General features: G+C 39.8%; 1 protein-coding gene across 1 annotated transcript; it reads right to left on the reverse strand.

Moving 5' to 3' along the window:
• Positions 1-100: 100 nt before the first annotated feature.
• LOC111861942 (sensory neuron membrane protein 1) lies at positions 101-27,758 on the reverse strand. Its single transcript, XM_023846932.2, has 10 exons — positions 27,584-27,758; positions 24,025-24,143; positions 15,497-15,654; positions 12,888-13,035; positions 10,444-10,698; positions 8,956-9,167; positions 7,431-7,597; positions 5,526-5,644; positions 3,069-3,194; positions 101-1,070 (listed from the first exon to the last, which is right to left on the reverse strand). The coding sequence occupies exons 1-10, from the start codon at positions 27,588-27,590 to the stop codon at positions 834-836; spliced, it is 1,548 nt and encodes a 515-aa protein (XP_023702700.1). The 5' UTR covers positions 27,591-27,758; the 3' UTR covers positions 101-833.
• Between the last annotated feature and the right edge of the window lie 27 nt (positions 27,759-27,785).

A 27,785-nucleotide genomic window follows, 5' to 3' on the forward strand; every position in this document is an offset into this window, starting at 1 on the left:
CCCGGCCGCTTTACCCCCGGCGAAAAAGCCCCGGTACCCATTGGATAGGAGGCTGTATGGGCCCCAGAGCCGGTCTGGATGACATGGAGAAGTGAAAATTCTTGCCCCCACTGGGACTAGAACTCCGACCACTTGATCGTTCAACACGTAGCCAGTCGCTATACGGACTGCGCTATTACGTAACATAGGGAGTCTGTTATTAATTTTGTGTTGTAATTTTAACTCCTTAAAGAAGGAATACATTCCTTACTACCTGTTTTTATTACAAATAAATAATCAGGGTTTCTGAAACAAAAACCTAAACGGCACCTTGTGATGCTGTCTTTCTGCTCTTAGCAATAATGGGATATTGGTTTGCCAATAAAAAATAACAACAGAAATATTAATTGCGCATGAATTCCTGTGTGTAGAGCTTCTTGTCCCATAAATGTTGCTTATTTTATAATCCAGTTGCAGTGTTGCAGTATTTACGAGTCGGTATTACACTGGAGACCGTAAATGTTGATCCATGTTATGTTATAACTGATTATTTTTGGACACTATGCTTCGTCCCAGTTTAAGTTTTGAGATCACAACGTTTTAGAAACCGGATATGTTTCATTCATCAAGTGGAAATATAAAAGCAGGAATCCTGGACCAGTTTGTGATACCAGCTCCACCAACTTCGTCCTCTCACCTGATGAAGGAAAAACAATCGGTTTCCGAAAGGTTGTGATCTGGAATTACTAGGGCAGATATCAGTGTCCAGTATTATTAGTAGAAAAGGCTGATATACACCAATCAGAATCTTTCAGACTTGTTTCTATCATCTTTTGTTGTCGCCAGCGTTGGCTTCAGTATCTGGGAGGTGTTTGCACTTCCAGGGGCGAGATGCCTGCGGGTTTCTTCGGCACACTAGGCGACACCTCAACATCCATTTCGTTGGACTTCTTGCGGTAACCTATGATTGCACCTGCTGCTCCGAGTCCTCCCCCTGCCACCATAAGGATCCACTTCAATACGTCCACCGCTCCCATGATTTTAAAAATACTGGCCACTTTGTCCAGGTATTCCTGCTTCAGTTCCATTCCCTGTGCAACAGACCACATTAATGAATCCATTTAAATTTCCAGAAAATAAGTTCACTGAATGACATTGCAATCTTATCGTGGTGGGAGTTTTGCGGGTACAGAAAACCTCAAAGATTAAATTGGCGGTAGCATAGTTACTGGTAGGGTCTCCCGCGCCGGGTAGGTGGTGAAGTAGGCCCCAGAAGAAGAAACCCCCCCCGGTCTTCTTCACTGAGAATTGTGTGGGCAGGCTAATATCTTTCGGGTTCTATAGACTTCGGTGGTTTTCTGAATATGTGAGAGACTGTTAGTTGTTCAAGAAGAGCTCTGAACAATGGAGTTAGTTTTAGGAATTAAATGATTGTGTAAAATAAGAAAAATTGTTGTATATTAATATTTAGACATAGTTATATGTACAACTATAGAATTGTAAATAAATTTAGACCAGCTCATTAATAGTTTGTTTTTCCTTGGCACTACAGCCCCACTGGGCCTAGGCCTGCCTCCATGAACTTCTCCGTTCACTTCGGTTTTTCTAGATCTTACACATTCGGTAGGACTCCTTGGGCGGGTGATCAGCTCGTCGCAAGGCCTCTACCTGTACACAAACACAGAAAACATTAATAAGTTACATATCCACTAATCAAAATGCAGGATAGAATTACAGTATAATACACATTACTGACACACAGTTTCAAATTGTGGCGAAGCTGAAATACTTAAATAAGGACAACAACAACAACAAATTAAGAACTACAAGCTGCACTTTTAGCGTAACAATTCTGCTGCTTGTGCTCACTTTCCTTAAATTACGTGTATATTGAAGAAAACTTATTACTTACGGAAAAGGTGTACTGGGCTTAAAATGTATGCTCAGTTTTCCTCTATAACATTTGTTGGTAACATTTTTACTCCGATGATTACTCGGTGAGTTACGGTCGACATGTGCGCAGAAATGTGCGCAGTTCTTCGTCCGGTTTCCTTTACTGTTTTCAAATTTTAACCATGTTACGCAGTAGCGATTTCAGTCGCTACGTCTGTGGGCAGGTAGGAGCATGGAGGCAACTCGGGTACGGCGTACCTGAGCTACTTGCAGACTGCAGCTGAGCGGTCTGCCACCTGATCTAGTTGGCCACCTCTCACCACAGCTGTCCTCTCTACACCGCTAGTCTCTCAAAAATGTCAGTATGGACTGGGCGACCTTTCAAGGCACGGGTTTCGAGAACAGGTCATGAGGTGGGGTCTACATTTAATTTAACATATTTGCACTTGTTGCTGCCGCCGTACGGTCTCTAACCGTGAAAGTATCTCTCTATGGAGTGGCTCGACTTATCACTAGGATGCGTGCGGCGTCTGACGTGTAAACCGTCTCTAATAATATCAAGGTGGGCACGTGCACTGTGCCCGGCGGCACCTCCTAAATATTGTCTATGAAGTGGCTCTTGCGTATCCCTGACCCAGGGTATTTAAGAGCCGACTTCACTTCAGCATTTCTCCACTTGTTCTGGTTCTTATGATAACAGCCACTACATATGGAGCAAGTGTTACATCAGCGTCTCCAGGCAAGACTTGCCACAAGTTAGACAAGTCTGCTCGGCATTACTACTTCTCTCTGGTAGCACCATTCTTTCGAAACATATTTTTTTTCCCCCGGGAGCTCCAAGTTACCCGCGGTTATGGCCTTGAGGGCATAACCAAAACCGGTAAACTGTCAATGTGTGACCAATATTAAATTTAATAAAGAACCGCCCAGGCCTCCTCTTATTGTTCACATGCTGCCAGGTGTACAGACAGATATGGCAGGCCCAGTTTTGCAATTTTTCGTTGCAAACGCTCCAACGAAAGCAATGCTAATACCAAAGTTAATAGCCGAATATTTTCAGGAAATATTTTATGTTTTCCAAAGCATAATATTCACTTTATACGAGAATTTTTCATTCGAAAGAACCTACATATCACAAAAAAAGAAAAAACTTCTTTTATTGCAAGAAAAGACGTTGAGAGCCTGTGTGAAATTACCTCTTGCACCCATAAGATGGGAAGAAGCACTGTAGGAATTTCTTTCATTAAGTCGATCTTGTCTATGGCATGAACGGCGATGTTGAACTGCAGTCTCTTGTACCCAACTAAAGGCGTGGCCGTCAGCTGAAATGCAGGCAGCCAGTGAAACATTGTCCAGAATAACTGCAAATCACTTTGCGATCTTAATGGAAAGACAGTAACGGTGGTGAAGTGGGATTTGTGGTAGACAAAGTGGAGCTGGGGCAGGTTTTCTCCGAGTACTTCGGTTTCCCCTGCCAATCTTCATTCCACCAATTGTTCCACAATCACCCTCACCTATCATCTGGGGCTGGTACAATAGGCCAGAAGTGGCCGCAGTACAAGGGACTTAGCCCCACCCCACTAGCATTAAAAACGGTGGGTGTAACTTGAAGACGAACTCATTTCTGGATGCCGAAACATAAACAAATTTTACGTATAATTAAAAGAGTTTATATTGCTTCGCGAGGATTTCTAGTCATTTTCATATATACCTATAGTGGTAACAGTTCACTTTATTTATTTCTATTTAAATATGCTTTCTGTTCAAAACGTTTTTCTTATGCAACACGGATTAACTTTACGGTATCTAAATCTGAGTGATAAATTTATACAGTTCAAATGTCGTCCCATTTTTGCTACGCTACCGAGGCAATAGCATTTATTACTTAGAATAATTGTTAATGAAGGAAAGTCTATTCACAGTGGAGGGAAACAAGTGCAATTATTTTATCAATAATAAAATGAAACTAAAATTTGTATAAAACAAATTCTAATAACTTGTCTTCTTATTAACAATTTAACTTGGGTATTGAATTACCCAAGAATGGAGTGTTCTGCAAATCACTATCACATGGAAGCAGTGGAAATTATCCACATTTGTCAATATGCGTTCAAGATAGTATAAATTTCACGTTGAGAACTTGTTCCTGACCTGTTTATTGCTAAAATAGAGCCGATTTATTCCGATCAAAATTAACTGTCTGTATTAGCACACGTACACACGGACAAGAATTGGTATGTACAAATATAAAAAGTATCAAATAGCAATAAAAGATTCACAGAACTTAATTTCTTAAAAGTGTCCGTAATTGATAAAATTTTAATGGGTGATACTATTTTTTAATACCTTAAACACATCTTGTCGGAAGGAAACTAACCGGAGGGATATGTTAGTTAGAGAAAGAGATAGAGATACATTTACTGGTAGGAGACAAAACCAAAAATCCAGTGGCACATAAGGGCCTATCCCGGAAGAACTCCCCTGTAAGTTGTATTAGCGCTGACAACCGCTGTAATTTCATCACCTTCCTAGGCACTCTGATGGCGGAAACATATTTTCTGAAACGAAGTCTAACCTGTATTCCATTTTTAAAGTTTTGGAAACTGTATCACAGTATATAGTGTCCAAAACCATAAAGACGTAATACCACTGAAATTAAGAAATTCAAGCTTTTACTACAGCGTAGCGGCCTCCGTAGTCTAGAGGTAACGTTCCCGCCTCATGACTCGTAGTACGCGGGTTCAAATACCCGGCGGAGGTCGTCGAATTTTTAAGGGCGGAAAAATTCAGGGAACAAGTCCTCCGGGAGGGACTTTAAGCCGTGGGTCCCGTGTCGTAGCTTTACGGCACGTAAAAGAACCTCATATCTCCTAAGGAGGTCACTGAGCCAAATTAACGGACGTTTCCCGCCCAACAGCAGTCTCTAATATCTCTAGTAGATGGGAAAGCATTATAGATACCTCTCAGCTAGTAGAGCCGGTCTCGCTGGCTGGGCAGGACTGATGATAAGCATCAGTACCGGTAGGATATAGAGACTGGTAGAAATCATAGAGGGAAGCACAATGGACCAATACAGGGCTTAGTGCATGGGGAAACCCACCCTCTCCAGTAACTAACTAACTAACTACTACAGCGTCCAGACCGGTTCTTGGACCCACCCAACCTCTACCCAAAAGGTACTAGGGGCTCCATTCCCGGATTAAATGTCACGTCTTCATGTCGTGGTGCTTAAATAATTAAGCACAAGCACAACGTTACATTTATTTTATATTGTAATACTGACAAGGAAAGAAGAATATTTCCGGCCGAATAACGTGTATTTATGCTCGTGTTTCACGTATTTAGAACCAAAACAGTGGATAATATCCAACGAATAGAATCCGTTTTAATAATTTTGTCATAAACATTCATAAAGAGGCTACCATGATTGTAGAACTATAGGCTAGTTACCTGAATCCCAAGATGCATCGAATAATTTTTACTGCCTGTTGAGAGCTGAAGGATCGCTTTCTTAATTAATTGATTTCGATTTTGTCAATTCAGCAGTGCTCTAGGTGCGAGTAATATTCTTTTAGACAAGAGGGTAGTTAATAATCGCAAGGTCCGCAGTGAGAGACCGAAATAACGGAACTACAAGACAGAAAACGCCTTACCGGTTCGAAGACCATCAGTATCTCATGCTTCTCCTTCGTGGGGTTGAGGCCAATCACTCCAGTCTGGTACTCAGGAGCTGCGTCGTAGAAATGAGGCAGTGATGCAATGATGGGAGCACCTGTTAACACGCACTTCCTATTAACTCGCTACACAAAACGCGGAAGCACGAACTCAACAGTTATTTTTTCTCGAGGTGCACCACACAAACGAAGTAAAATATATTCTCGTCTTCTGGGTTAAGACATCTCACCTTCCAGACTACACCATGTTATTATTATTGTTATCATCGCCACCATCAAGCATTCGGGATAGCTCAGTCGGTATAGCGACGGATTATGTGCTGGACTACATTCCCGGCAGAGGCAAGATTTTTATCTTTCCCACAATACCCAGACCGGCTCTAGGGCTCACCTTGGGGGTGTTCTTTGCCTGAGGGTAAAGCGGCCGGGCCGTGAAGCTGCCCACTCACCTCCATCGGGTGCTGTGGTCGAGAATGATGGTGCTATATATCAACTCCCCCATATATCTTCATCGCTTTGTGATTAATTGATTAAGCACGGGGACAAATTTGCCTTTGTTATCATCATCATCATGATTTCAACCTTCAATTAACGTGCAAACAGATATAAAATAACTACCCACACAAAAAGGATATTAACAAATATCTATTTATTATTATCACCATTTAGTAACTATACTTAAGTTAACAAAATAGCACTAAAGGTAAAAAAGGTAGAACCCCATATATATTTTATGTCTTATCCTAGTATTGATTCCGGACTACCGTAGTGAGAAGTCGGCTACCAACTGCCTGAACAGTGGCGCGATCCCTGCGTCCATTAATACTCTTATTTTATATTATTTCTTACTGAAAACCGTCACAACACAACAATCAATAATACGTGTAAGTAGCTCTAGGAGATACTTTTGCTTATACTCTTTATTTTAGTTGTGTATCATTACTGGCCCGTGAAATCCTTCAAGGATCATTGACACTGAAATCATATCTTAGCTGATGTGTCTCAGCATCCGCTTGCAGTTGATACTAGAATTTATTTTCGGTTGTTTACCGACCACCATAATTAATTAACTAACTAATTAACCCTCTGGAGCTCCTTCTTGAGAAACCAACAGTTATGAAGCTACGCAAGAACTTCACAGCAACTTATGAAACCCGAAGGTTTATTACCGTGATCACAAGAGCTCTCCAGTGTTCCCTATCCTGAGCCAGATCAATCCAGTCCATATCACACTATTCTATCTCTCTAAGATCAATTTTAATATTATCCACCCACCTTCTGGCTTTCCAACCAATATCCTATATGCATTCCTCTTCGCCCACATTCGTGCTATATGCCCTGCGCATCTTGACTTGATCATTCTAATTGTATTACTTGGCAAACGTACAATTTATGAAGCTCCTCAATATGCAGTTTTCTATACCCTTCTGTCACTTTATCTCTCTTCGGCCATTTCTTTCGCAACTGTCATGAGCTAACCTGCCCTATACAAACTTCTTACATCCCACGTACCACATCTCATGTTAATTTTCCTCAGCTTAGTTCGTTTATCCAAAGATTTCGTCCAACTCCGGGGCCCTTTGTGGCATTTCGTAACAAGCTTTTCTTTTTACGTTGATGAATTATTGGCCCCACGCCCAACCCCCAAGCTAGAGGACCACCCCTTGTCGGCTGTACGCAACTGCTTATTCAATATATTCACAGCCACTCTCCAGATCTGTAGGCCGTCTCCTCAATCCACAACCTGCTTACCCGCCATGCCATGGTGACAAGGGACCCACCTGACGTGGATCATGCAACATTATCAAGATTTAAAATTCAGTCCTTTGAAATCTTGATACTGTTGCATGATGGACGGGAAACAACTAAAAATATGTGTCTTACCTGAGCATCTGGTTAGGTCATGAACTCCCTGCTTCATGCACGTGTCTGGAGTCGTACAGAAGCACTTGAGCTCTGGGTCAGTGGACATGTCACCGAACCCGGCACTGTACTTGAAGCTGTGTATGCCTTTGTATACTATGGACTCTGTGTATACGGCTCCTATAGACCTGCACGAAAATGTGCCATCATTTGAAAACGAAATTGGATCCGAGAATTCAAAACTTAAATAAATTATCGATATTATAAATATACTTATCATGTGTTATTTGATTAAAATGTTTTCGTAAGTCGAAAATAATTTAGCTACAAGCGAAANGTGACCATTTATCTCCAACTAGTGCCGAGGTCAAGAATACGTGGATTTATAAATCAACTTCCCCATTCGTCTTCATTTTGTAGTGCCTAATTAACTAAGTCCAAGGACAAATTTACCTTTATTTTCTTGTTTGACGTATTAATTCGTAAGTTTAGCGTCTACACACAATATTTAGGAAAGATTAGATTAAAATATTTGCTTAATTTTTGTACATCTATAAATAATGTTTGAAATTGGTTTATAGATAAACACTGCAAACGTTCCATTTAGAATCATTTATCTCCTCTCGTCCTGTTTAAAAATCGAATGATGAAAATATAAGCAAATATATTTTTTACATTTTGTTTTTGTACAGAATTCATTTTGTCTGTTCCAGTAAAAGAAAACATGCTTAGGCTGAGCGTCTGATATCAGAGTGCTGAAGAGAACATTGGACATAGCGGAGAGGAAATAAAGAGAGGATGGAGAGATAATTTGAGGACCTTCAGCGATTGTTATTAACGAACATATGGTGAGGATGAATTGGGCAGCATATGTAGCACACATGGGAGAATGAGACATTAATACAACATTTTAATCGAAAAACCCGGAAGGACGAAAATTTTTGAGAGAACTGGCCGTAGATGGGCGGGATGTCTAATATATCTCTACCTTAAATATACAGTATATGGGGCTGTGTACCACATCCAACTGCCACGGAACGGCGTCAGGTGGCGAGCTGTTGTGAACATGGCCATGGACTTTCGGATTCAATAAAAGACTGAGACTGTTTCGAACAACTAACGGACACTAACTTCTCAAGATGGGGTCTGCTCCATGAATTTAGTCAATGGGTTTGTAAAGACAATGACTCCTCTGTTGTGACGATTTAAACAATGAAAGTGGAAACATTTCTCTTGCCTGATATCCCCGGGGCCTATAGCGCGCACAGCCTCATAGCACATTAGTCTGTAACCCAACAGTTCTGCAGATCTGCAGGAACTGCAACCCAACATCCCAGAACCTACAGTTTCAGATAACCAGAAAATTTACAGCCAAGGGAAACTGTAGCCCCAGAGCCACGGACTTCGACCCAAGAGCCCCAGATCTATTAGGGGATACAGTCCCACAGTCTCGAAGCCTACAACCTCAGAGCCTGTGCCTGTACAGTCCCACAACACTGAAGCCAACAGCATTAAAGCCTTCGCAATATTTTGCACACGGGTTTACCTGCAAAGATCAGGAGCGAAAGCTTCGATCTTGTCGCTTGGGGTAAGGAACGGTCCGAAGATGGTGGAATCCGTCCCTCTGAACTTGTTGCACTCGTCCCCGTCGTAAACCGACAGCTGCTTCTGCCCCTCATACTCCACTACTTGACCCACATCTCTGATGTTCTCAATGCCACGCTTTACTCTGAATCTGCCTCCAACGCTGTTGTTTTTCTGTCCATAAACAGAAAAGTACCAGTTTTACTTCCATAGATGAATTGAATCATTTTATACGATTGGAGTATACCGGTAATCATCTATAAATTAGTTTCGCCTTCTAGGAACTGGAATTATGTAAATTAGTGATAAAGCCGTTTCGCATAATGAATTATTTTGTGTCATCTCGACAAGGAGTCAGAGATGTTGAACAGTTTTAGTATTAACGCATTATTCTTGTGCATTTGTTATAGGCAGGTTAGAAAAATGCAGTCATTGAAACGTTCTATTTTCTTATATTTTTATATTGGTGGGTGAATAGTAAATTCTGAATTGAGTAAAGTCCGACATTAAATGATCGTGAAAGCACTATTAACCGGAAACTGACTCAATATGAATATGTTTATTACACGAGAGAAATATTGTGCCTTGATGTCGTGTATATACGTCATGTTACGTAAGTAGTGATGAAAATGGAACAGAAAGTGCGGCAGGGAAAAACAGGACAGGATATCAAGTGACAAATTAAATTGTTAGGTTGTTAGGTTTACCCATGAGGTTTCTAAGTACAGTAATATACGCATTACGTATAATGTTGTACTATCCGGAAAATTACTGTTAAATGTACATCCATTGCTAGGCAACGTGTTGGTAAACAACTTCCCGCGAAGACAAATTCTTGGTAAATAGTCCTTGCCAGATTAGGCAACAATAGAGGAGGCTGTGTTTCCCGTGTCCGCGGTGACGTCACGCCGCGGTGGATGGTGGTTACGTGACATGTGTTTTCTGTGATGCGTGCCCGTTTCTTGGCTATATAAATGACAGAATTCATTCGGCTCAGGGAAGAGTAGTCCTCGGTAGGAGTTAGCAACGGGAAGTACTTAGTTGAAGAAGAGTACAAGAAGTCAGCCTGTGAAGATTTAACGTGTAATTTGAAAACATTATGTGTTCTGTGGTACAGTGGTATAGGAGGTGTGTGATTTAGTGAGACTTTAATAATTCCTGTGTCATGAATCCATGAAGACTATTGTAGATATACTTATGGGATTAGTGTGGAGTGATTGTAAATTGTGTAAAGGAGCAATAGTGTAATAAATAATTGTAAGTACGACCTGTAGGTTGTTAATAAATCCAATTACCAATCCTAACCTCGTCTTTAGTCACTATGTGACACGTGACATTACAATACCCGGCAAAGGTTTGGTGCCGGGGTGCCGGATATAGTAACTATTACTGTATATACCCTGAGTTACCATTAAGTTAGCCAATACATTACGTCCTGCAGCAAACTAACAATTCCGAAGAATGAGAAGCCGAAGATATCATCCCCTAATTTCAGGAAGTCTTTATCCTTCTTCCGAATCTCGGAGCAAATAGCTTTAGCAGAAAAATCCGTCACGTTGCAGTAAAGCGGAATTCCCTCGAAGAGAATGTTCTTGACAGGCGCCGTTACGAAGATGGACGTCGGGTGCCCGAAGATGTGTGGGACAGCCTTGTTGATCATCTTCAGTGCCGCGGGTTTCTCTCGTTCCACAGCAAGAGCCATCGCCTGTGAGGAAGCAACACGCACAACGAACATCATAACGAAACAAGAAAACTGTTCTTTGTTGCAGTAATTATATCAACAAGAAGGCAACATTTTCCCTGTGCTTAATTAATTAAGCACCGCTCCATGAAGACGTATGGGAGAGTGGATATTACAGCTCCACTATTCTTTACCTCTGCATTGGATGGAGGGAGTGATCAGCATCACGCTTTGCCAGCTTTAACCCCCGGGGAAATAGCTCCCAATAACTTTGGACAAGACGCTGGTTGGGCCCCAAACCTGGTCTGGACGTTACGGAGAAGAGAAGAAATGTGTCCCAGCCTGGAATCAAATCCCGGCTCTACACACCGCAGCACGTCACTGTACCAGCTGTGCTACTCTGGCTTCAATTTTAATAACATAACAAATTAACAGTGGGTGTTAAGAATTGAAAACTGTGAGGAATGTGGATTTCAGCTAGGGACTCTTATATCGTGTTGCTCACCATAATTTTCCTAGGAAATGTTTATGCAACCGAAAGGTGTTGAATGAAGTGTCGTGATACGAGTGTGTGCTACAAGTATATTTTAATTGAGTGTGAGGAGAAATATGGAAAGAATTAGTGGGAGAGTGGTTGCAACTGCATTGTGAGAACGTGGAAGTGTGAGGCAGTGCAACACAGGTCCTGTAATATAAACCCTACAACCCTACAACCCTACAAACCTTATTTCGATTAATGGATCCAAATAAATACGCTGTGCCTTCTGTTGAGAACTGCCAGGTCTGAGAACACTGACACTGTTCTTGTATGTATTTATAATATGACATAAAACGAAGTCAGGATAAGGCCTATTCGCTACCACCAAAAGAGGGTTACCAATGCAAAACGGCGATTTTTGTAAGATCTGAAGTTTTCACGAAGATAAAATTTATATTCTGCTTTGTGACACTTTTCAGTGCTAAAATTCTCGGTTGACTGGGAAGCACTCCTGCTTCTTACTAGGGAGGTCCTGGATATAAACCCCAGGCTACACTGACTGAAGTCTTCTGTAGTTCCGGTCAGTCCTTCCAAGCAAAGGCTTGGACAGTACCTCATATTAGGCCACATAAGCTTCCTTTCAAACTCTTTCCTATTTATTGTTTATTAATCACACCAAAAATAGACGCCAAATTCTTACCTATCGACAGAATATTTAATAATAAGTAAATACAAAACATATATTCTGATAGGTAATAATAAGATGTGGGGGGGGGCGGTAGACGTGGCTGAAGATGCAGGCTTAAGTTCCTCCAAAATATTGGTGACAACCTATCAGACAACAAGCTGTCATAACCGGGGGACCGCAGTTTGCATATTATTACATAAATTTTTGGATTCGTTATCGAGAATAATCTCGCTTGGTTGGTCTTGTTATTATTACGTCGTGTAGACAAACATAGAAATAATTACTAATTGGGGGAACTTAAATTTTGGCTCTATAGTCAGGTATAGAGGCAATTGTACAATAAATTTATCTGTGTTACTGAAATTCTGAGCCGGGATAGTTCAGTCGGTATAGCGACTGGCTACGGGCTGGGCAACCGAGAGGTCGGAGTTCGAGTCCAGGTAGGGTCAAGAATTTTCACTTCTCCATATTGTTAAGACCGGCTCTGGGATCCACCCAACCTCCTATGGAATGAGTACCGGGGGCTCTTTCCCGGGGTTAAAACGGCCGGGACGTGAAGCTGACAACTCACCTCCAACTAGTGCCGAGGTCAAGAGAATGTGGATCTATACATCCAATTCCACATACGCCTTCATGGCGTAGTGCTTAATTAATTAAGCACAGGGACAGCACTACCTTTACTTACTAAAATTCATGACGTTGGGATTAAGTTTTAAATAAACTCCACTAAGCAGATTCCGCCTTGAGAAGCTAATAGTTTATCAGCTAGCCAAGAAATTCATCGTCGTTTATGGAATCCCTAGGTTCATTACCGTGTTCACAAGAGCTTCTCATGAGATATTCTCACACTCTGTATTTTTCACGTTCATTATATTATCATTCTCCCCTTCTTATCCATACTTCTTGAAAGCGATGTCTTCCCTTAACGTTTCCACCAATATTCTGTAAGCACTTCTCAACTCTCCAATGCATATTTCATGGCCCATCCGTCTCGCCTGTGTGTGCAGTTGATGTGAATGTATCGTAATGCAATTAAGCAACTCTCACCAATATGGCCGCGTGGGGTATGGTGATAACTTCGTCGCCAGTCAGTCCTTGTGACATCTCTCTCTTGAATATGAAGTAATCCCGTGGATTGAACGAAACTGTGTCATCCTCGTTGTTGTCTTTGAGGTCCAGCTTCTCCTTATATTCTCTGTAAAGTGATGTACACAATGGTTTAGAGCAGTGAACAGGCAGAACATTCAATTAAACTGTATTTAGATTATATTAATCAACGAGAATGATATGGGGCCGGGGATGGAATACCGATGAGAGAAATGAAAAGTGCATACAACGTTTTGGTCGTCAAATCTGACGGGCAGAACCCCATGAAAAACTGAGACCATAATATTTAAATTGATTTGTAAGGAAGTGGATATAGGGATGTGTTATGTATGAAACTGGCTCTTCTGAACATGATGGTGAAACTTCAGGTTCCATAAATTTACTTCTTGACCATCTGAACTACTACAAACTTGTCAGGAAGGATTCTGCTGTATGAAATTAAATTATTAGTTACATGAACGTTAAGCATAAAGTAGAAATGCGTTTATCTACCTCGTAATAATGATTCTAAATGCGACTTCTGATACAGTACAAGACTAATCTTAAGATCTGTGAGGAATGGAAGAAGTCGGTACCATTAAAAGCGCGGTAGCAGCATGGACTAGCAACTACTACCTGACCCATAACAATTGCTTTACTTCAGGCCAGTTGTACACTACGCAAATGTGCTAGTGGCCAATACGTTCTGAACTGATGCTGTACATATCATGTAGGTCTGTTTCCGTCCCTTTCATCTTGAAGCTCCGTTCATTCCTCACCCCGCAAGTACAGTACTGAAGGCATAAGCTTATTATTGACTAACAATACCGTATAATCATTATAATTATAATAATTATAATAATATAATTATAGCATGTCGGATTCAAGATTCTCAGAAATGTCTTAATGAACAGTTGGATCTTCTGGGATATACGCCATGTGGTCAGTTGAAATTCAGCGTACATCTCGGAAAAATATCTTGCTTCCATCTTCAGAATTGAAGAGAAACTCAAAGTGAGAAACCAACATGAAACAGGCTTACCATATTCACAAGAGCTGGCCACTAGACTCCAGCCTGACTCAGGTGATTCTAGTCCATATACTCGACATATAACCGACTTTCGTAATAACTGTCTTAATAATATCCTCCAATTCCAAAATGGTCTCTTCCCTTCAAATTTTCAGACCATTGTTTTGTATAAATTTTGCCAACTCTCCCTTTAGTACTGTCTCTCATCCTGCTTGATTTCGTCACCCAAATAACATTAGATGAATAATGCACGCTACAAAGCTCCTTATTATGTAGTTTTCTCCATTCCCTTTTTATTTCCTCTCCTTAGCAACGTGTTCTCTTAAGGTGAGTAACCGAGTTCCACATCAATACAATGAGAAGTAAAACTGTATTGCAAGTTGGCCCAAAAGTCAGTTAACTCTTTAGTAATATTTACATTAAAATGAGTTATAGATTTCTTTATTACTTGATTGATTGATCAGTAACTGTCAGATGACAGGTCCACAGTCTCTTCCAAAACAGTTCCTCCACTTAATGTGATCTTCTGTTTTTGGAAAGAGACTATCCAGGAAAAGTGATAATGTGGTAGTTTTTCCATTTGCTTTCCACATCGCAGTACAACAGCCGTTCAAACCACTCTGGTCACGCCTGTTGCTATACGAACTTGAACCATCTCGAGCATCATTTGTTCTGTGCTTCAAGTCGCTGCTGATGACGCTGCTTCCGGCATCAGTTTTTGGTTTTTGGTGTCTCTCTTCGTCTGATGCCTACCCTTTGACCTGTCCAGCAAGGGAGGCCCTGCCAGTAGCTATGCTACCGCTGGTATAGCTCTCAGGGTCCTTGGCATACTCAAACCCCTCACCACGATAAGGTGGAGACACCAACGAGGGGCTTTATTACTTACTGAATTTAAAAAAATTGTCAGAAATGAGACCTTCCATGTTCAGTGCACAACTCACAATGCTGCGATACCGTTTTACAAATTGACTGGCAGGTTTAAATCTGAATATTCTCGTTAATACGAAATAATATTTTGGATTAACTGACTTTTAGACCACTCTGCATATTTTTATCGTTTGATTTCTATATATGAAATGGGAAAGGAACGATTACGAATCAGACATTAGCAAACATAGGTTCCTTCAGTGGATCCCAGTGCGCTTACTCTGCTTACTGCTTTTAGCAGCTACAATCACAGTGATACTAACAGATTTTCATGCAATATCTGTAACAGTTAGTACATAACAGTCTATGCCTTGATCTTAAAGAAACGAGGCCTACAGCTACTCCGTTAAAGAACAGCTGCAGACAGCAGATACCTTTTTTTATTTATCTGAGATCTGCACTTATTACAGCGGCGAACGTCAATATGTGACATCGTGTAGTCTTGTAGATAAGTGTTAATATTTTCGCGGATTGGGCTGCATCAGTTTTTAGCAGCCAGTTTCTCCGAAACGTTAGCACATATCTGACGTACTACATAGCATCCCATCTCAGATATCTGTCCGTAATTCTGTTGCCATCATTTCCGTGTTTGACTCACAACAACGATACTTACTCATAGAAGTAAGGTCCTATTTCCATCACTATGGGCTTCTTTCCCACTTGCACGTCCATCGGATTTGTCACGTTGAACATATATACTTTGAAAGGAATTCCATCAGGAATCTTGGACCAGAGTTTCCTTAGATCAGAACCTTTCTTCAGGGCTAAATTCTGGAAAACGTAAAATATTTTATTATAGAATTAATTATGTTAATATTTCCAGTTCATTTGCGTGTAGCCACGCCATAAACACATAATAAGAAAGAGTTTTATTTTGTAGAATATGACGACATATAATCCGGTGGATGCTCATCGACGTTTCCGAAGAACCTACTATCTCAATCTTCGGTGTTGAAGTGTAAGTCAATTAAGTGCCTAGTGAGAAGCAGAATGCTTGGTTTACTCTCATAATATCTTTCAATATTTGTTTTCAGTTTGATTGCGAGCAAAATCGGCACATTCGTGGTGTCAGAGTTTCCCTCAAGATATATGATGTACAACAGCGGATCACAGCGAAACAAGTACAGTATGGCTAAGTGTGATTTTTGATAACCGCAACAAATTCCCATTGAAATTTCTACATGTTTTATGCTTGTTGCCCATAACCATTATTATTCCTAATGCATCATAACCCTGGGAAGTAAAATATTTGTACATTATTTCTGTGAAATTACTGAATTAAGAGGAATTAACAGCTCAGTCGGTATAGCGACTAGCTACGGGCTCGACGTCATGGACAAGAAATCTGTCTGTATTCCATATCGTAGCGATCTGCGCTGGACCTCACCGGGAGCTCTTTTCCCGGAGGTTAAAGTGGAAGGGACTTGAATTTGGTCAAGAGTGGTGGTAATATAACTGAACTCGCCATTCTTTTATGGAGTGGTGCTTAATTAATTAAGCACAGGGACAACTTTACCTTTACCTTTAACGAATTCCATTATTTGGCAGAGCAGCCCTAAATCTCTCAAATTCCAAGGCACAGTATTGATTGCCCGTGAAACATAAACCTACGCAGTCTGCCATCTTTATCAACCGGTATGCTCCAAGATTTACTGAATGCTGACAGTTAATTATTAACTAATACTAGTTCCCTGCTAATATCACTACGGCCATTGATGAAAGTTCTGAGTGAATATTGTCTTAGATGTGCGTAGCTGTACGACAGGCAAATGACACGGAGCTGTAATTCGCGTTGTGTAACGGTGTATCCCTGTAAAAACAATCGGTTCTTAGTGAATAAAGAAATGGAGTTGCGTGACGTTTCCATTTTGAACTGAGGCAAGGGCATCACTGAGGGTGTAATAACAGAGTTAAGTTACATGCCTAAATAATTCGTTTTCTTTCTTACGAAAAAAGTTGAAGAAGAAAGTAGAAGCTGAGTATAATAAATTTAATACTGAGAAGCTTGAAGAAATATAGGAAAATTGAATAGTTTTAAAATTTTTAAGCCTTCACTCTATCTTTATTTTTCAGCGTAATATTGACCCAGAGTTTGAGACCAGTGAAGTACTGGCAAACCACATTCTTTCCCATTTAAGTCTTTTTTACTTCATTTGAGGTTATTAGTATGAGATGAGATAGAGCTTTCATAGTAGAATTAAAATTAAACCAGTGTAAACACTTTGGATATGAGATTGATAAGGTTCTGTGTCCATCATCTTTGATTTTGCGTCATCGTCAAAGAGAGATATAGATCGTCAGTAGTCTTATTCCATGTTATCGTCATGTTAATGTATAATGTTATGTAACTTTAAGATTTTCTAAACAACTGACGAATTTTCGTGATATTTGGCATAGACGTCATGGCACTTAAGGCTACTACACTTTCGTAATTTTCAAATTCCCACACTAAGTAGTACTAATATGGATGCGTTGCGAATGGGAGTAATATAATGATGTAAGCATTACTATGTAAATATAGGTTACTGAAAAGTTGTCTGCTCAAAGGATATGTAATATTTTTAAGGCAAATTTTGTAACACGTAAGATAACAACATTACAGCCTTCAGAATTTTTTACTTAGCTTTCGGGCAAATCGCTGTAAGTGATGAATCTCAGGAGACAAACGTATGAAATCTTTCTGAGGAGATTTGTCGTAAATATGCTTACGAATTTTTATGATTTTTTTTCTTCTTCGTGAACAAAAAAAAAAGTTAGGTTATAAAACCAATTCCCTTAAATCTCAAGGGCACGCGGTAGCATAGCTGATGGAGGCACTGTGATACATGCCGGAAGGTTGCGTGTTCAAGTCCCAATGAGGTGGATCTTTTCAATTTACCTAATCTTTCCAGCCGCACTATGGCTCTGGTGTCGCCTCAGCCGCTAACAGAAATGAGTACCAGAATCTTCCTGGGGGGGGGGGNAGTAAAGGGTGGCCGGCGCGTAAGACTGACAACCTTACCTCCATCCGTGAGCCATCTATAGAAAATGTGGGAGCCTTGACTTCTCCCAACCCTATGGGTCTTCACAGCCTGTTACAGGGATAACTTTACTTCTACCTGGGTCTTCTAGTATACCTTCATCCCAGGGTTTGATATTGAAAAGTTAGTTTGGATAAGCTGCTTCTCTCTCCAATCTTTCAAGGAGATCTAACCAGTAGATATGAAATTATTTTTATGTGTTAAAATCACCAGCATTATGACGTTTTGGAACTTCGAGGCTAAAATAAACATAATTTATACTAATTCGAAACAACTGACGACGAAGGGACTATTGCTGGATATCAACCCACAGACACAATTATTTCTACCTCCAACCAGTGCGTGTAATGCTCTGTCGATGCAAATACCATCGTTATGATTTCATTGTAAGGAAACAAATGAATGGGTGAATTATGTATTTATTAATTTATAGTTCCTGTTAACATCCGCATATGGATTGAAACAACTGAAAGAAAATTGACCTTATAAGTTTCTCCCAGAAGTACTTTTTATAACATCTGTAACATATTTTAGCACAGAGAATGCAAACAGATTCTGTTAACAGAAATCTCCGCAGTGTTTTTTAAATTGTGTCTTGCCAGAGATTCATATATCAAATTTTATCCAAATCTGATAAACTTGAGTCTCAAAAGTGACAGGTTTGGAAGAAGGGACTTTTGAATGGATGGGCAAACAGAAAACCCGCAAGGCTATAGATACCTGATAAATATAACGACACAGTTGTGCGGTAAAATACATTTTAACATCTACGTATAAGATACAGGCTACGTTTTCACGCCTGGATTCATGACGCTAGGAGAATTCCGGTTTAAACTTCAGAATCGCACGAAAAGGATAAGATGAATTGCGTAACACTGGCCTTGCTGGAAATGCAGCTTTCATGTTGGAATGCAAGCTCTAATTATACAGAATGGCGTTTATATTATAGTATTTCACTTTGAAATGTTAGTTAACCAGACGCGGCAATCCCACCGTATCCTGATTCCTGGGTTGGTTTCCGGGGAGGTTCTGAACGTTGTGCCAACTACGGTAGTGACCATGCGTGCCCCCCACTTATGCATTTCCGATTTCTTAATGTAGTTCTCTATAGTACGTTTTGAAACTTATTTAGGTCTACTCAGTACATAGAATTCCTCTGATAACTGGAGTCAGTTTCACCGCAGTGGCTCTTCCTCGTCAGCTGATTCTTTAACCAAGGACTTGGAACTGGGTGGAGCGAGTTTGTCATTCTGTCGCCTGTTTTAAATGCTAAGCCCTTCTCGAGGCTTAAACAAAGTAAAAATGTCCATACAGAAATATTGTCCGCAGTTTATTGTACGATCTACTCGTATACGACTGACCTTGACTTCGTTACTTTGGAATAGAAATCATTTATTGTTCAGTAGACCATTGTTTGTTGCTGAGTACCGAGCAATAATTATTGTTCAATAGACCGTTGTTTGTTGCTGAGAATCGAACAATAATTGTTACTCAGTAGGCCATTGTTTGTTGCTGAATACCGAGCAACAGTGAAACCCGTCTGCTCGATAAAGCCCTCTTTCTTCGAGAACATGAGCAGTTTGATTTCGGATCTTATTATCCATACCAGGTGTTTTTTCACATCCGTTCACTGTAATATGAGCCTCAGGGGGCCTAAGTCTATGAGAGAAATAGATGTCCTGAGTCTTATCTTCGTTGATTTTTTATGTTCCAGCGCTCACACCACGTCTCAATAGAACTGGGACCTCTCTGCACCTTTCTGAGAACATAACACCCTTTGCGGTCTATCGTGCATATACAGATGTTATAAGCAAAGAGACCTAGATAGGCACCAGATGTTTGGGGCACATTTTATATATATATATATATATTACACAATGTGGGGGACAGGACGCAATTAAAGTCAAAGTCAAAGTCACATTGCGACTGACGGTCAGTCAATCAGACGGTAAGTCTTGGTGTCGAGCCCCTGAGGCTCATGACCAGATATTTATTACTGTTTGACATTTACTGTCTTGTTATTGTGGGGCGCCCTCTCTGAGGAGAGGACGGGTCTATCTTTTTATATGCTGTTGGCTCTTGCCAGGGCAGTCTTTCTCGGGTCTGAGTTCCTTGGGACTCGCGACCATATTTTACTGTCTCAGATTTAAGACTTCCCTTTTCGTCGCCTCTTACGACTAGCAGAGTCGGTGGAGGAATTCAACCCCGCCTCTACGCGGGTTAGGATGGAATCTGCTTTTATATCGGTCGGTCTAGTCATATAGCCTCGGAGCGGACTCACAGAGAACACCGCTTGCAACACCTATTGTTGCGTGATGTCACTGCGCATGTGACGCGTTATTGTGCTGCGTGCGTACGTTCCATTACCTATCAAAGTATCTACATGCTACAATATATTTATTAGCACATGCACTGCTCTGATTATGAACCTCATACCTAGAAGAACTTATGTGTTAATGGTTGCACAGAATATTGAATTTAGAACCTTGAAGTTTTTATGTGAATTTAGAAATTATATTCTTTCTCGTGGCTAAGCATGTAGGTTATGGTAGTATGACATGCTTTGTATTACGCTTCTATAACCTATGTTTGTGAGAATGTCCATGCACCGGAAATCCCACGCTGCTTGACATGTTTGTTTGCCATCCACTTACAAGTATGTTACATTTGGATTCAATGGAATGTGTGACAGCCTTACAAAACGGAATGAAAGAAAAACTGGAGGAATTCGCGTTTACGGCGTCGTTTTGCTTTCGATACGATAAACTAGAATACCATTACTTTTGAAAAATGAATTCTGGGAAATAATTATGACATTTACGTATAGTCAGATTCTTCGATCTACACGTACATGACGATCTAGCACAAGAACTGTAGATTAATAAGTAAGTGACTTAGTTAATCTGTGTATATTTTCGATTAATGTAAATTTTTGCCATATTCAGTGTGTTAGATATTACATTGTATTTTCAGATCGTCGGAGCATTCGCAATTTTGACGTGTGCAGATATATTATACACAATTTGTACTTAAATTTATAATACATATAACATATAAACATATATATTAACATATAAAATTTACATGCCTGTTTGTAAGGATTGATAATTTATACCTAGCACTCTGAAAGCTAAATTTATAATTCGTGCGGCTACCATGTCGTTTTACAGTCGAAAAATATCGCTTCTTATAGGCTAAAAAAATATATATAGAATTGTATATACGCTGTATATCAGTTCTGTGGGAGACAATTCTTTAAATTTAAGTACAATAGGAACTACATTCATGCTCAGTGCTTCAAATATCTAGGGCAGAGCTTTGGATGTTATTTTATTGATCTGAAGGTAATATTCATTCATGACGTACATAAAGCTTCATGTTTCCAGATTTACACAGTGAAACTTTCAGAGAGATTTAAGTTTCACCAGATCATTCAAGGAGTCGTAGACTTAATGCGATTTAGTGGGACGAATTTCAGATGAGTACGGTATTTCGTTTCTGAGTAAATTGGTGTTTGCATTAATGGATAACTTTCCAATGGAATAAGTTTTACAAGAACTGGCGCATTTGTTTTGCTGGTTCGTAGCAACACTAATGACTCTGTATCAACTGATGATGTTGTTTAGCTATTTGTGGGTGGCCATCATTACGTATAAGTGTAGTGGTAAAAGCGGTAGGGCAAGTCACTAGGAAGAACTGAGAAAAACAATTGAAAATCAGCTCTACTGATACTTCAACTGATCTTTCTTAAGCGACTTCCGTATTCACCTACTTACGTATTTACCTTAGGCCGCGCCATAGCTCAAGCGGTTAGTCGCTGGCTTCCCATCGCGGTGGCCCGGTTTCGATCCCGGGTCTGGTCAAGTGGGATTTGTGGGGCAGGTTTTCTCCTAGTACTTCGGTTTCCCCTGCCAATCTTCATTCCACCAAGTGCTCCAAAATCACCCTCACCTGTCATCTGGGGCTGGTACAATAGGCCATAAGTGGCCGCAGTACAAGGGACTTAGTCCCACCCAACTAGCAATAAAAAAATGTATTTACCTTATGATAAAATTATACGTTATTAACTTGTGTAGATACATTTCATGTAGCATTGTCAGAATGAAGGTCATATATTTTACGCTACTTTGCTTCTTATTCACAAACTGCAGCTAAGGAAATGTTACTATAGAGAAAAGCACCTTCAGAATTACGCACTGACAGTCAGTAAGTGTAACTGTCATATTCCGCTGATAATTCTACTCTGACTTGTCTGAATTTTAACTACTTTGGTCGAGGATTTATATGAGTGTCAATAGAAAGTGATTTATTCATTTTTAATTTATTTAACGACGCTGTAAATAACTCAGTTTATATCAGCGAGTAATTGAATGAAATCGGCTAATGAATTCGAAAGAAGTAAAAGAAAACATTCTGAGCTTAATTTAAGGTACTATCACGGCATTAACTTAAGCGGCTGAGGATTACCACGAATTTAGTTGAATGTTATTAGGCAATATATGAAGAGGGATAATTATTATCAGTTTTCTCATGAAATATATTAACTAACTTCACTCTGTAAGCAGTCAGTTTCTGGGTCGGGGATGGATCCCCAAGCTTGAACATTAAATATGTAGATAAATAAAGAAAGAAGTACGTTACGCAATTTGTGGATCACGCAATGGCGATTTTCGAATAAGCGCGGCAGTGAAACAGACTGCGGTTGCAAGAAATAGCCAAGTGCAGCCAAAAGACAGGGGTGTACAACCCGTACGAAGAACAAGACATTCTGGGAATAACTAATCTTGTACTTTCCATTGATAGAACACCGATCGCATAGAAGACGACTCCTAAAATAATAGTATTGTTGAGTGTGTATTCGTTGCTGCGGTAATGTTTTCACCGAACCGTTCCCTAACAACGACAGGGTATACACATACAAACACACAGACTGATGGGAGGGATTTATGAAATACGACGTTGAGATGGGCTCACATGCCATGGAATACATACCAAGTTTCATAAAAATTGGTTCAGGCATTCAAAAGTTGATTGAGCGTGGATCCACAGATACAGAGACGGGACGGAGAAAGCATAGACACTATTTTTATTTTTATTTCAGAATAAGGCAAGTAGACTAAAACAGTGAATTAAATTTAGTAATTCATGCAGCTTAACTCCACAGCAATCAAAATTAATTTCATTAAAATAATCATTATACGTCAGTGAATTACTGGAATTGGATTTTGGGATAGTTTGATTGGGAAACAGCCTGGATGACCGAGAAATCGGAGTTCTGTTCTTTACAGAGCAAGAATTTTTTTCTTGTGCACTGTGTTGAGACCCAGCCTTCTATCAAATTAATATATGGAGATATTTCTCCGGGTTAAAGCTAGTGGGGAATGACCATTAACCTACATCTCGTGCCAAGGGCAGGTCTCTGTGGAGCTGTACCTCCGCCCCCCATAAATCTTCAAGCCATGGTGCTTAATTAAGCACAAAGACAATTCTACCTACCTCATTCAGTGTCTGTTATGGGGTATTTTAAAGAAACAAAGAAATAAGCTTAGTTTATTCCTAGAAACATTGTATTCCTATTTATTTTACGGATGTTAAAGGCTATATTTACACTCTCTCATAAGCCTTTAGGCGTGGTGCTTAATTAGGCATAAAGTCAACTCTACCTTCCGCATTCAGTGTCTGTTATGGAGTATTTTAAAGCAACAAAGAGATAAGCTTAGTTTATTCCTAGAAACATTGTATTCCTATTTATTTTACGGATGTTAAAGGCTATATTTACACTCTCTCATAAGCCTTTATGGCGTGGTGCTTAATTAATCACAGAGACAAATTTTGCGCACTTCCCCATTAACTGTCTGTTATGGAATAGTTTAACACTAAACAGATAAGCGTAATTTAGCTCCAGAAACTTTTTATTTCTGTTTATGTTATGAAGGTCGGGGGCTATACCTGTAATTACACTCCCCCATAAGTTTGCATTGTGTTGTGCTTAATTAAGCACAAAAGCAAGTTTGCGACAACATTCACTGTGGGTTTGGAATACTTATGACTACAAACAACTACTCGGGGTTTAGTACCAGACACTTTGTGTACTTATGAACTTATGAAAGTTTGGACTTACCGAAGCTATCTGACTGCGGATTAGAGCAGGGAAACCGTAAAATCCGACACCTGAACCCAAGATGAACATAATCAAACCGGAGACACCAATCCATTTTGCGGGTAGCTTCTGTAACGAAACTATTTGCAACACAGAATTAATATTACCTCATAGAAACAGAAATAAAAACCTAACATGCATATCAATACAATAATTGCACAAGAAATGAAGCGACGTGATGAACACACAAGGCACTCACACCCCATGTTCTTGTTGGAGCGCTGAGAATTCTTCCTGTGAAACAAGAGAAGACTAGGTTCATGTCTTGGTCGGGATAGTTACGTTATGAAAGTAGTAAAATACAGTGGAGTGTTTCGCTCAATCAGAATCAGTTGCCAGGAACGTGATGGGTCGGGTTTAGGAGCTGTAAAATCGAGCTTCGAAGCCCAACAGGACTGTTGGGATGCACATCTTCTCCAGCTTATTCTGAAGCACTGCATTCTCGTAACCAGTGACTCTACTGAGGGCTTCTCTCTGACAATGTAGGACCAGGAGACCAAGTCACCTCCTTACACTGCATTTCAGATTCCCATTGCGGTGACTATGAAAGTAATAGAGACCGTTAGCAGTTACTAGACGTTTCAGAGGAATGTACGCATCCATCTTCAGGGTTGAAAACATGCCAAACAAGGAGTAAGAGCGAGCAGATTTGTCTGCTTGTCGTTTATTTGTTGGTTACTCGGTTTACTTATATACCCTGAAGATGGAGGCGATATGTTCCTACGAATTATCAGTGAACTTCTAAGTGACTAATTCCGTTAGGCCCTAGAAGATAGATATTCGAGAATAACGACTGGAGTGTTCTTTCAGTGGCGAATACGTCAAAACCTTTGCCATGACAGGTCCATTTCTCGTTCTAATATCGCACAGTTGTTCAGAAAATTAGAAGAAGACCTGCATTGTTTGTGTTTCTTCCTTACTTTTCACGGATATATAAAAAAGGCAAAGGCCCCGTGCTTAATTAATTAAGCACCAGGCCATGAAGGCGTGTATAGAATGAAGGTGTAGCTTCAACCTTCTTGACCTCCACACTACATGGAGGTGAGTGGTCAGATTCACGCCTCGTCCGCTTTACCCCTCCCGGGAAAGAGCCCTCGATAACCATTGGAACGGAGGCTGGATGGGCGCTCGCACCGTTGTCAGTCTGAATTAGCGTATCAGATGTCAGTTTACAGCAATGTTATGAACACTGTCTGCTTTTGGAGCGACATCTGAGTTATATAGAACCTTGTGAAGAACAAATTAAGTGTAACACTGGAAGGGTACAGTTATTCGAACTTTAAAACTTTAAAACTTTAAAACTTTAAAAGTCTTTCGTCTTGCTATTTGCAGGACATATTCATTTACTGCAAACGAGTCAAGGTATAGGAGTTGGCTGGCTTACATAAGCTTACGTAACTGCCATTAGTTGCGTCTTCCTTTCTATCTATCTATCTATATGTAGCTCCCACTTGGAGAATAGGGCATCTGTGAAACTCTTATATCCCTTCAGTTTCTTAATCTTCGACAGTCGGCAGAATTCCTTGGAGTCCTTTGAGTACCATGCACACGCTCTGCAATTCTTAAATGGAAAGGACATCGACCAAACACGTGTATTTAGGCAATTTTCAAGCGCCAGTCGATATTCTGAGCCAAAAATTGTATCAACTTTCACTGACGTCGGAACATACGCAAATCCATTATTTCAAATCACAATTTTCAATTTTGAAACTAATTCTTTGTAAACATTTTTACGGGCATATTAATCATATATCTGTATATTTAATATGCTCTCTTTTTTGTTCCGTTCGATTCTCTCTCACAAACACGAATATAAATGGGAACATACCGAAAGCTTCTAATGTTGTGCATCATTATATGTCGCTAGATCCTTCCTACGAAAAATATAGTTAGTCTGTATCTTATAAATACGCACATACGTCATCTAAACTAATGAGAATATAAATTAATTTTCCTACGCACGCACACACACATGTGCGTGATTATGAACTGTACGTTCTTCTTGGTTGTAACGACGTGTAGTTCGAAAATAAATAGACGTTTCGGATGAATATGCCTCCTCCATCTTCAGCGTAGAAGAGGAAGCCACCAAGAAACTAACAGGTGATGTCATCATTCTCAGTTAAACTTGCCACCTGCTTCTGTTGATTTCCTACTTGTCTCACTCTTGGACCCTGAAGATGGAGGCGGTACTTCCTACGGAAATTCGGGTTCTTTCCTAGCTAGATTGCGTTACAACACAGAAGATCATACGCTTCATATATACGCGTTTCGTTTACACTATATCTTTGTGCCTATATGTTTCTTCCGGTCACCATTACGAAGATAAAACTGGTTTTAAATTGATATATGATATAAACTCCGTCCTAAGTGCAACAATATATTGTAGGTCTTTCGTCTTGCTTTCTTCTACACTACATGTTTCGGCCGCAAACGGCCATCATCAGGTCTATACAGTCACGTAGCTGTTACACTGCACCCAGTTTAAAATTAAAAACATACAGGTCTTCCAAATTCTTCCCTTCGTCGCTGCTAACAGGATCTACTTAGCTGATATTTGTCTGATTCGTACCTCATCTTTGCCACCCACACACGTCAATTTTGACCTTCATGAACTGGCACTTTTAAAATCTTCAGATCCAATTTTAGAAATTCTTTTAAAAATTTTCCCAAATTTTAAATTTAATTTTAAAAATTCTCAGGGTTACTCGCCCCACGTCTATAGTGCTGCAGCGGCTACTTCTTGTTATCAGCACAGTTATTCTGTGTAGGCTCCCTGTGTGCGTGCCGCTGCTTATCTTCACTACGTTTATATCATATATCGTATAGAGTGCAACAGGATGTTTAAATATAATATTGGTTTTAAATTCCTTGTAATTCTGGCTCAAGTACTGGACTATCGACCAAGAAAGTAGTACATTTTCACCTCATCAGCGAAATATGCTCATATTTGGTTTAATAGTAATTTAAAAACGTATATTCCTCACACAACTTTACAGATTTGTATCTGGCCACTATATTTCGGACGCAACTAGCTGTCTTCTTTGTCTGATCTCTTCTCTAATGATGATCTTAGTTTTATTTCTTATCTTGAGACGGAGACACAAGTTTCCGAAATAAAACACCTCTCACAAACGTAACAGAAGAAAACATTTTGAAGAATAGGATTGGTAATGGATAAAATATTTATATAACTTAAAAAGTCTCTACTATAAACAATGTTCTTATTTGTCTGTGCATATGAAATGTAGCTACATATATATTTGTTTTCGCACGGTTAGAAATTCGAATGGAATATTATAATTTTATTTAAATTTCTGTTCTGCAGTTCTCAAAAATATTTCTTCTGCTTGAAAGTTAAAATTCCAAGAATATGTCAAAAGTAAAAAGAGGAACTGTAATATTTCTTGCCTTTGGATCTTGAATTGTTTTTGAATGTAGGAATATCACTTAATATTGCTGCTTTTTTATTTAAGATCAAGACACAGCCAAAGTTATAATAATAATATAAATAACTTACGTTGCATTTTGAAGACCTATTCGGGGATGTAGAAGAAAACGTATAATCCTCTTCCTGCGAAATATAAGCTCATTAAAACAGCATTACTGATATTACACACAGCAACTGGATTTCGACTGTGTCTCGAAGAATACGAAAGAAAAAGAAGACCGAGGTATCGAAACTAGGTAAATAGTTACAATTCCCTCCCCACTTCCGATTT

This window comes from Cryptotermes secundus, unplaced genomic scaffold (assembly GCF_002891405.2).
Source record: "Cryptotermes secundus unplaced genomic scaffold, Csec_1.0 scaffold181, whole genome shotgun sequence".
In the NCBI taxonomy this organism is placed as follows: domain Eukaryota; kingdom Metazoa; phylum Arthropoda; class Insecta; order Blattodea; family Kalotermitidae; genus Cryptotermes; species Cryptotermes secundus.